The following is a 12,025-nucleotide window of genomic DNA, read 5'->3' as shown; positions in this document are numbered from 1 at the left end:
CATACTCTAGTTTTTAATTTATTTGTTTATTTATCAGTTCTTTTTATTTATCAGTTTCTATTTCTCAGTTCTTTCTCTGGGTGCAGATTGCATCCTTCATGGGTCCTTTGTAATTAATTTGGATATTTAGAATAGTCAAAATGACTTAGTCATTCAAAGTTTTTCTTAAAACAATATTGCTTTTACTCCCTTCATTATATCATATAAGTCTACACATTTTTCTAAGATCATCAAGTCCATCATTTCTTAGACCACAGTTGTATTCTTTCACAATCATATACCACAACTTGTCTAGTTATTCACCAATTGATGATAGTTCCTGCAATTTCCAGTTCTTTGCCACCACATATTTTAGAAGATATAGATTCCTTTCTTTTCCCCCTAATTACCTTTGGAAATAGACCTAGTAGTGGTATTCCTGGGTCAAAGGGTATAAGTAGTTTAATAACTCTGGGCACAATTACAGGTTATTCTCTAAAATGACTGGACCATGTAATAGTTCCACCAAAAGTGAATTACTGTTCCAATTTTTCCACATCTCCTCCAATGTTCATTATTTTCCCCTTTAATCATTTTATCCAATCTAATAGCTGTAAAATGATATCTCAAAGTTGTTTTAATTTGTATTTCTCCAATCAGTAATGATTTAGAGCACTTTATAATTGATTATATATTAAGTTCTTCATTGGAAAATTGACTTCATGTTGTTTGATTTTTATCAATTGGGGAATGACTTATATTCTTAAAGTATTATAAGATTACTAATATATTTGAGATATGAAATTTTTATCTGAGAAACTGTCTATAAATTTTCCCCTCAATTTTCTTCTTTCCTTCTATCTTGGCTACATTCGTTTTATTTGTACAAAATCTTTTAAGTTAATGTAATTGAAATTAGTCATTTTATACCTCATACTGCTCTTTTTCTCAGTTATTTATAAATTATTTATCTACTCACAAATCTGAAAGTTAATATGTTCCATGTTCTTCTAATTTTCTTGTAATATCTCTCTTTATATCTAATCCAGGTATCCATTTGGACCTAATGTGATTAGTGTAAGATATTGGCCTATGCCCAATTTCTATCAGATTGTTTTCCTGCTTTCCTAACAATTTATACCAAATAATGAATTTGTATTCCAAAAACTTGGAGGAGGCAGAGATGAGGAAAGAGTACATTCTAATGCAAAGGTACAAGAATAGGAAAAGGAATGCATTTCCAATCCAGTAGCAACCCTTTGAATTTCTCCCTAATGCCTGAGAAACCCTTCTCCCTGGACAATCACTTCAGCCCTAGACTTGCACCCTCTGCTCCTGGGCACAGCCCCTCCTTTGGAGTGCACAGATCTTCACTGAGCCTCTATTTTTAGGAGAACATACAGACCAGCTATTTCTTCATTTTTCACCAGACTGCATTCCTTTAGGCTTTTCCTTCAAACCCTGGCATCAGTTATCTTCTCCCTCTTCTCTCCACTTTCTAGTTCTCTTTTATATGTTGGCTTTCCCATGACCATTATGTTTTTGACGGCAAACACAGTCTTCATTTTTATTTGTACTTGTATTCACAGATATTAGCAAAGTACCTGGAATATAGTAAGCACTCAATAAATGCTTGTTGATTGACTGACAATGAGCAAGGAACATGAAGGAAATATGTAATAGTACTGAAAAAGTAGATTGGGGTCTGGTTATAAGAGGCTTTAAATGTCAAAGAGAGCTCATATTTAGTCCAAGTGATAAAAAAAAAAACTCCATTAGAATTTATTGAGCATGATGGTGGCATTGTTTTACTTATGCTTTAGGAAATTATTTGACAGTTATATGGAGGATGAAAAAGAATGAGGTGGGGCGGCTAAGTGGCTCAGTGGATAAAGCACCAGCCCTGGTGTCAGGAGTACCTGGGTTCAAATCTCATCTCAGACACTTAATAATTACCTAGCTGTGTGGCCTTGGGCAAGCCACTTAATCCTATTTGCCTTTCAAAAAAAAACCTAAAAAAAATGAGGTGAGATCTGAGTCAGGGACATGCAGAAGAAAATGAGGTGAATGAGCAGTGAGGTGACTGTGTGAGCAGAAGAAAGGCATGGATGCACAACATGTTTTAAAGGTACAAACAACCAGAATTCGTTACTGATTGGATAAATGAGGTGAATGCTGGTGAAGAGTCAAGGATGACACCAAGACTATGTAGGGCTGGGAGAATGATAGGAAGTTGAGCAAGAGGGCATATTTTGAAGGTATGATTGTAAGTTCTGTTTTGGACTTGTTGAGTTTGAAATGTCCAATAAGAAGTTGGTCAAACAAGACTTACACTTAGGAAAGAGGCAGGACTGCAAATAGAGATCAAAAGTAAACCTATGGGAGATGATTAATAATGATAAGTAATTTAATATTTATGTTATGCTTTAAGAAAGTGTGAAGTATTTTACCAATCTTATCTCATTTGATCCTTACAAAGACCTTGGGAGATGAGCATTATTATTATCTTCATTTTACAGATGAGAAAACTAAGACTGAAAAAGATTAAATGGCATGCTCATAGTCAAAAAAGCAGTGACAAGATTTGAACTCAGAACTTCCTTGCTCTAAGTCTAGAGTTTTATCCATCAAACTATTTATGTCATCAAGTGAGAGAGTATTGAGAGAGAAGAGAAGGAACAGGAGGGGGACCCTGAGCTACCCTTCAGTAAGAGGCATAACAGAAGTAATGATCCAGAAAAACAAGTTGTGTCCTGATCAAAAAAAGGGAGTTAAATAAGAGAGAGCAATGTCACCAAAAAAACAAAACCCTGAGAGAAATATATACAGGGTGAAAAGTTGGTTAAGAGTATTGAATAAAGGGTGACTAGGTGGTGCAATGGATAGAGCACCCGCCCTGGAGCCAGGAGTACCTGAGCTCAAATCTGACCTGAGACACTTAATAATTACCTAGCTGTGTGGCCTTGGGCAAGCCACTTAACCCCATTGCCTTGCAAAAACCTAAAAAAAAATAAAAATAAAGAATAAAAATAAAAAAGAATATTGAATAAAGCTGTTGTTTTTGTTTCTCCTTCATTCTTAAAGAATATGACATCAGGGAGGTGATACCATGATATGCAAGTGAGTTTGATTCAAATGAGGAGGATTGCTGTGCAAAGTCACTAGCCTCACTTTTTCCTCCAGAGTCACCTGGATCCAGTGGTTCAAGACAACTGGAAATGGCTCTGGATGAAGTGGGGGACCTTAATTTTTTAAGTTTGACTGAGGTAAAGAGGCCAAGAATGATCACTCCCAAAAAAGAAGAAAAAAATTGTTGGGAGGCTAAGATCCTCAGGGTATCTTAGTGATTATGGTAGGTGAAGAAGAAAAGAAGCAAGGAGCCTCTTTCTCAAAGTCAAAACAAAATCAGTCTGGGAAAGGAAGAATCTCAAGAGTTTCTGGCCAAAACAGAAACAATTGCTGTTTAAATTTGCAATGAATCAATCAAGACCCAAACAAAGGCCAAGAAGACTTAGCCTGAGACCTATTGATGGCCAATCACTGAGAATCAGAGTGATTTGGAGCCTCTAAACCTCCAAAAAACTTCCTAGGTTGTTTTTGGTCATGAAGGATGAAACCTGAGAAAAGATTGTTAGATTTGTCAGTTTTGGAGGGAACCATTTCACTTGAGTTCAAAAGCAAAACTGCAAAAGTCAAAAGGATAACTAAGATCAATGGAAGAAAAGGCAATGAATACCAGTAGGGTTTTTTTTTTTATGAATTTGGCTAAGAAAATGAAGAGAGAAATATTAGAGCCTAAAGAAGGTGATTTTGGGGGTTTTTGAGTCAAAGGATGTGAGAAACTTGTTTGTAGGCAACAGGAAAGAATCAAATAGGGAAAAACTAATGATTAGAATGATATGACTTAGAAGGAGTTTAAGAAGACTCTTAAGTATAGGATACACACAGAGGAGTTGGATTTGGTAAGAAGGGCTATTTCAAATTCAAGATTGGAGAAAATGAGAATAGAGCAAGTAAGCTGATGGCAAGAGTTTATTAATGCAGTGAAGGAAAGAAAAAGATGCTTCCAGCAAATGGAATTCATTTTCTCAGCTAACTCCTTAGGTAAGATAGAGTGTGGGGGTAGAGAATATTATGTAGAGGACTCTAAAAGAGAAAAGAAAGTTCTGAAACAGCAGCAGAGGAGAATGAAATACAGACTCAATTAGGGATAAATAAAATGCTGCAATAAAAACCCAAATGATATTAGACAACATAAATTTGTAGTGGAACTCAGTCATTCCTATTTTGTGTCTTTTTCCAGTTTCATTCAGCAACAGGAGACATATGACTTCTAAATAACAAGTTGTACTAAACCAACATAATTTTTAAAAAAGGAACTTTGAGATAACAGTAAGTTGAATATTATTTAGCAGCATCATAGTTACTTTGAGAGATCAGTGATCACAATCTATAAATCATGCTCAATCCCTTATTTCACAAGGCCAGAGTAATTAATTTATTTATTTTTGCCTCTGTGACTACATATATTAAAAAGAGAAATGTTTTCTGCCATAAAATGTTTTTTAAAAAAACCTTATAAAGAAGTGCTATATAAAATATAAATATTTAATAGTTTAATAATTTAATCCACACAGGATTCAATAAGAATCAGAATCAAAGAATATTATAAAGTTACATATCATGTAAACAAACCCTTTGATTTTACAATGATGAAACCCAGGAAGGTTAATATGAGCTATCCAAAGTGAACAGGAGAATTTGGAATGTTTATTCTTAGCCTGGTTTCTAACTAATATAAAGTTTTATAATCTTAAATAAGCAAATTCTTGTTCTCAAGATTGTAAATTTCCTAAATAACAATGGTTCAAAGTTATACTGCTTAAAAATGCCTGTGATAATTTCTGAAGAGTTTTTCAGGGCATCTAGCAATGTCTATGCTAACAAGAAAGAGAAGATAGAGGAATCTCTTTGATTCTTACTGTTTTTCTATTTTCTCTGCCAAGAACAATGATCTCTGGGCTAGAAAGGACAAAACAAAATTAAGTAGTAAATATCCTTGACAAGTAAGGAGACAGTTAAAGAGGTCAAATTATCTTTGATTCAAAGATATTCAAGCTAGTTGGCCAAAATGAACTACAGGGATACTTTACAACATTGTGGAAAATAGGAGAAAATAGATGAGCCTGGAGAAGAATATATTTTATTTCTTTTTTTTCCTTCTTTTTGGGGGGTGGGGTGGGCAATGGGGTTAAGTGACTTGCCCAAGGCCACACAGCTGGCAAATATTAAGTTCCTGAGTTTGGATTTGAACTCTGGTCCTTCTGACCCCAGGGCTGGTGCTCTATCCACTGTGCCATCTAGCTGCTTGAATAAATTTTCAAAAAAGAGAAAAGACTAGTCTACAAATTTGACAGAAGTAAGTTGACTGTAATCCCTGGGAAAGTTTCAGAACCAATTATTTAAAAGGTAGTTAATGAACATCCAGAAAAGAAACTATTGATTACAAAAAGCCAGAATGATTTCATGAATAACAAGCCATATCAGGCCAATCTTATTTCTTTTTTTGGATGGGGCTAACAAATTGGTACATCATGGAGAAAAAGTAGATATAGTTTATCTAGATTTTAGCAATGCATTTGATAAAATACTAACAATACTATTCAATTCAGAACTGATTGATTCATCAGTCTCAAAATAGCTGTTAATGGTTCAATGCCAACATGGCAGAAGTCTATAAGGCAGTGCTCTAGGAGACTGTGGTTGACCCTGTCTTGCTTACCATTTTAATCAATGATTTAAATGAAAGCATTGATAGCATGCTTTTCAAATTTGTAGATGACACAAAACTAGGAGGATGAGAAACCCAAAACATTTTATCAGCCTACATTATTGGGCTGATTCTAATAATATGAAATTTAAAAAAAAGAATAAATGTAAGGTCTTAATCTTGGGTTCAAAAAATCAACTGCACAGTTTAAAAATGGGGTAGCAAAGTTAGATGGCCAGTTTGCGGAAAAATACCTGTGTGTTCTAGTGTCTGCAAATACAAATAAGTCAGAAGTGTGATGTGGAAGTCAAAAAAGAGCTAAAGCTATTTTTTGTCTGTGTTTGGAGGAATAGCTTCCAAGAATAAAGAGATGATAGGCCCATTGTACTCTGTAAAGGTCAAACTACATCTGGAATATCACTGTATTCAATTATGAGTACCAAATTTAAGCTACAGTATCCAAAGGAGGATAAAAAAGATGTTGAAGAGCTTTGAGTCAATGCCATATGAGGAGTGGTTGAAGAACTGGAGATGTTTTCCTAGCGAAGAAGACGACAGGGAATATGATAGTTGTGTTTAATTAAGAATTTGAAGGGTTGTTATGTGGAAGAGGGATTAGACTTCTGGTTGGCCTTAGAGGACAGAAGTGGGAATAACATATGAAAGCTGGCAAAGAGGCAGATTTAGACTTGATATCAGGGGGGAAAAAAACTTACTAATAATCAGAGGTATCCCAAAATGGAATGGGCTGTCTCCGGAGACAAGGGGGTTACAAGCAGAAACTAACATGACATTTAATGGGTATGTTAGAATGGGAATGATTTCTTTTTTGAGCCTAGGTTAGATTAAAATATAACTCTCAGTCAATCATTTAACACTTATTAGGCACCTACTAGATTCAAGGCATTGTGCTAATCATGGGGGATATTAAAAAGAGATTAAAAGATAGTCCTTGCCAAGGAGCTCAAGTAGCTCACAATCTAATGGAGGTGGAGTGGGGTGGAAAACAAATAACACATACAAACAAGCTATATACAGGATAAATAGAAAATAATTAAGAAAGGGAAGGCACTAGGATTAAGAGAGGTAGAGAAAGTCTTCCTACAAATGATGGGATTTTAGTTTGGATTGGAAGGAAGCCAGGAAAGCCAAGTAGGTGGAGATGTGATTCATAAGAACATTCCAGACATGAGGAACAGCTAGAGAAAATACTAGAGCATAGAGATTGAGGATCTTGTCTGGAGCCTAGCAAGGAAGTCAGTGTCACTAAATCAAAAAATACATAATGGCTTGTAAGTTGCAAGAAGATTGTAAAGATAGGGTGGGAGGCTAAGCTAGGAAGGAATCTGAATGCAAAAGAGAGGATTTTGTATTTGATCCTTGAGGCCAGAGTAGCCACTGGAGTTTACAGTTTTGGGTGGGATGGACATGACATGATCAGACCTGTCTCTAAAGAAAATCACTTTGGCAGCTGAATGATGCATTAGAGGGGGGAGAAAAGTGGGCAGATCTATCAGCCAGTTACTGCAATAGTCCAGGTCTTAAATGATGAGTATCTATACCAATGTCAAAGGAGAGTGAAACACTGAGGATTGGGGATGGCACCTAGATGAGCCTGAGGGACTGGGAGGTTACTGTTGCCCTCTACAGCAAAAGGGAAGAGAGGAGGGGAGAGGTGATTTCTAACTTGTTAAGTTTAAGATGTCTCTTGGACATTCAATTCAATATGTCTGAAAGAAAGAAGACCTAAGATAGGAACACTGTGGAACACTAATAGTTAGAGGGTGGGACCTAGATAAAGATTGAGCAAAGGAACCTGAGAAGGCATGACCAAATAGGTAGGAGGAGAGTTAAGAGTATCAAGGAGAGGGAGATCAACAGGCAAAGGGAACAGGGAAGTCAAGAAGAGTGAGAGTTGAGAAAAGGTCACTGGGTTTGGTAATGAAGAGATCATTGGAAACTTTGGACAAAGCAATTTCAGTACAATGCTGAGACCAGAGGTCATATTATAAGGGGTTAAAAAATGAGAGAAGTAGAAACATCTATTGTAGACAGTCCTTAAGGCTAAGTTTAGCCATTAAAATAGGCAGAAAGGATATAGGACAATAGTTAGCACAATGGATGGATCAAGTAAGAGTATTTTGAGGATGGTGAGACATGGGCTTGTTTACAGCAAAGGGAAGAAATGGGTAGATAGGGAGAGATTGAAGAGAAGTGAGAGACTGGGGATGAGAGGGGTTTGATCTTCTAAGGTTCCTTCCAACTTCAGAATTCTGGTTATATTCCATGTGCCTCATAAATATTGTTGCAGTCATCTTTGTTTCATTCAGAAAAAATTCTCATGGAAATAATGCAGAGGACTTTCTATATGCCATGCTGTTTTGGAAATTAAATATTAATCATCAAAATGGTTCCTCTTTAGAATAAGAAGTAAAGCTTCTGATTATTATCTTTCCTAATTGTTCTGATTCCACATTCTATTTCAATTCTTAGGTTAATATCTTTGGAATGGATTTGGTGTTCAAGATTGATAATGGATATAAAGAAGATAGAATTTAAAAAATAAAAGATAAATTAAGATAAGCTTTATAAGCCTACTGCCTTACTCATTTTGAGTAAGTACAACACTCAAAATACTCTAAAACTTATGTTTTGAAAACAGGTAATCATGCTAAATGTGTATGCTCACTAATTCAATAATTATACAATCATAGAAGCCAGGAAAGAGAGGAATCATGCCAAATATTTACTTTTTTAAAAAAGACTATTGTGTCTCATTATGCCTCTATTTTGAGCCCAGTTTCTCATCTATAACTTTGTCTTACTTGCAATACAATAAAATTCCAGTCTTTATGACAGAAGAGATGATTTTTTGATCAATAGAAGCCAGCAGCCAAGGCATTTGTGGTTTTTCTCTGGAAAGCATTTGCAGCCACAGGCTCAAAGGAGGAAGAAAGGGAGAGGGATTAACTCTCTTCAAGGAAGGTCAAAAACATAATTTAAAAGTGAAGCAAGAGGAGCAGCTGTGTCTGTCAGTCCAATCAAGATTACCAGCTGGAGAATTTACCAGCAATATGAAAACAATATACACCAGATGTCAAACGATGCAACTGTGAGCAAAACATCTTTGGGCACCATGTTGCACTGTTAGCTCTCTTTACTAGCCAGATTTCATGTTAAATATTAAAGAGTCTTCTCTAGGCCACCACCAGCTGGGAATAACAAGAACACTTCCTCACAAGGGACTTTATAAATATGATTATACACAACACAATTTTTTTAATGCTGCATTCAATGCCATAAATTTTTGCTTTTCTAAAGGTTATTTTGAGTCTGAACTCAACACATACAGAGTGACAGAAACTTCAGGGTTCTGCAATTGAGATCTGAGAATTTCCTTCAAAACATAGATATATTCTCTATTTGAGTCATTAAATGAAAAAAATTGTTTTTTTACATGACTTTAAGGGGTTTTAAATTGAAAGAAAAAGTAGAACAAAAGAATTATAATCTTTGTTCAGTTGACACCAAGAAAACAAATTATTGATCTATTAAATTACAAACTCCTTGAGGACAAACTTGTATGCTCAGTACATTGACCAGAGTAAAAACTCAATATCTGACTTTTAAATATTAAAAATTATAGCTCATTTGTCTGTGACTCTTCTCAAAGTGCTAGGAAACCAAGATGGTTATACTGTAAATTGTTATTGATGTGAAAAATTCATTTTATTCTGAAAATTTACATATGAATTTTAATTTTTATTCCCACTATCTAAGTTCAAGTCTTATAACTGGCCCACCAGAGAATTTAGATTTCCATTTATCAGGAACAAAGTAATTTTTAGTTCATCTACCAAAAACAATCCTCAAACAACTGATTACTAATGGAAAGTAGTGCTCAGTTTGCTGAGGTCAGAACAAAGGAATGAGGATCTAAATTTTGTTTTTTTATATATGAACTGCCTGAAATAAGTCTTCAGTGAGGACAGAACTTAGACAGCTAATAAGGTCTGAACTCTCAGGAATGTTGCTAATCATAAAACGTCAAATCAGAATCAGAATTTTCTACTCATGAATACTCAGTTTATGATATTTTTGCATACTTACTAATTACACGGTTTCATTTTAGTAGAATTTGCTTTCTGAATCTGTTTGAACAATTTCAAAATATAAGAATTTAAAAATTAAAAAAACTCTAACTGACACACTTCAGTGATTCTTAGTTGCAATAGTTAGGAGTATCACACAGCACAATCAGTTATAGCTCCAATGTCTGTGGACACAGAGAAACATGGGAAAATTAAAATGAAATGAAAAGGAGTGAAATAACCATAACCAGAAGAAAGCTAAAAAATGTAAATGGGCAGGTAGATGGCACAGCTGATAGAACACTGGTCTTGGAATCAGGAGGATAGGAGTTCAGATCTGATGACAGATACTTGACTCTTACTAGCTACGTGACCTTGAGCAAGTCACTTAATACCGATTGCCTCACATTCAGGACCATCTCCAGTTGTCCTAATTCATATCTGGCCACTGGACCCAGATGGCTGTGGAGGAGAAAGTGAGGTTGATGACTTAACATAACATCCCACTCACTCAAATCCAATTCATACATCATCTCCCTGATATTGTGATCTTCTTCAAAAATGTAGGACGAACATTGTTATTAAGAAATGCAAATAAAAAATCACTAAAATATGTATTCTAAATAACTGAAAAACTACTAAAATAAGAGAAAAGATAATAAAGTTTCATCACAGCAGATTGGTGGGAGACGACCAATGCAGACTCATTTATGCTGTCAGATATAATCTCTAAATTAAATATTTTATGAATTTTCTGTCATAAGGGAATATGCAATATAGATGGGGTGAATGGGAAATAATTATAGTCCAATTATAGTCCAATTTATAGTCCAATAACGAATGTTTCCAACATGAAGTTTAAAAGTTTTTAAGGAAAAAGGAGTCTTAAAAGTATAATACATCCTATTTGTAAAGTTAGAAAGGAAACAAGATATCAAGTAGCACTGTACTATCTATTCTTAAACAAGCAATTGTTAAGTGTGGCCTTAGCAAAATAGGGTCAAGTCTGCAAACCACACTCAGGTGTTTCTTTGATATATTTGCTCTTTCACAATCCTAATCCATAAATAGTGCTAAAGGGAGGCACAGAAGGAATATAATGAATCAAATCACCTAGTTATAACATTTTAATGATTCTAGATTTTGCAGGTTACAAAGTAATTTCTATGACTTACCTTAGCTTTGCCATCCTGGGCTGACATATATCCAACACACATGCTCTCAGTTGTATGGCTCCATAGAAATTCCACTACCATGGGTGGGGAGAAACACAAATAAATGCATTCAGATTAAGCATGGAAAATAAATCTTTGCATTTTAATAGAAGAGTTAAAGATAATATTTCTGTAACTATTAATACTCAATACTTTCCATTTGCTCCTCGGTTTGAATTAAACTATGCATAAATGTCAAGAATGATTTAATACTTAAAGCCATGTAGTGCCATTTATTGTGGAATGAAAATTGAATTTCTTCCTTGTCAAAATTTATGATTATTACATATAATAAATAAAAGCTCTTCTGTTTAGAACCTGCAGTGTTTTTGTAAAAATCCTGTAAGTATATAAATTGAGTCTATAATACAGTTTCTTTTAAAAATAAATTTCTATGTATAGTAGCATACCGAAGTATGTTTAAACCAAACAAGCCTTTAAAGAAAACATCTCTACACCTGTCTTTTAAAAAATGTCAGAAGTTTGTGATGATCAAAATGTATTATTCAACACTGAAGCCTATGAATACTTGGCCATCAGTCTGTTCATATCTATCAGCCAATTAATTCTGAAGACAACTATTTGAATTCAGACACAACTTTAGGATCAGTGATCCTAAGATTTTGAAGCCTTTGCCAGACATCTGTGGAAGAAAAAACCAGGAGAAAAAAAAGTTCTCTTTAGTTATGTGGCTTACTCCCTCATAATTAATTAATCACCCAATCTGCCAATCTGCTCAGCAGACTCTCAACTAAATGCTGTAAGAAAACACCATCACGCAAGTCAAGCAACCAAGTTTTTACAGATGGCTTTTCTTCTATATACAAAGTCTGGGATATTCTAAATCTCTCAATAGTCAGTGGATTCAAGAAGTCTTTCTCAATTTCCCTCTCCATCATGACATTGTTATTGTGTTTGTATACAAAACTGGCATTTCTTCAAAAACACTTTCATCCCTGTCCCCAAGTAAA

The 12,025-nt window shown here is 34.8% G+C and overlaps 1 protein-coding gene across 7 annotated transcripts in view; it reads right to left on the bottom strand.

Annotated features, from left to right (window-relative positions):
- Positions 1 to 12,025, bottom strand: part of TASP1 (taspase 1) — a 304,860-nt gene that overhangs the window by 30,797 nt on the left and 262,038 nt on the right. For all 7 annotated transcript variants that reach the window (XM_074209426.1, XM_074209427.1, XM_074209429.1 and 4 more), the window contains one exon: positions 11,016 to 11,089. In XM_074209426.1, coding sequence (XP_074065527.1) covers positions 11,016 to 11,089 — 74 coding nt within the window. The remainder of the gene's footprint in view (positions 1 to 11,015; positions 11,090 to 12,025) is intronic.

The sequence above is a fragment of the Macrotis lagotis genome, chromosome 1 (assembly GCF_037893015.1).
Source record: "Macrotis lagotis isolate mMagLag1 chromosome 1, bilby.v1.9.chrom.fasta, whole genome shotgun sequence".
NCBI lineage: Eukaryota > Metazoa > Chordata > Mammalia > Peramelemorphia > Peramelidae > Macrotis > Macrotis lagotis.
The sequence above is the reverse complement of the archived record's forward strand: the minus strand, read 5'-3'. Positions and strand labels throughout refer to the sequence as shown.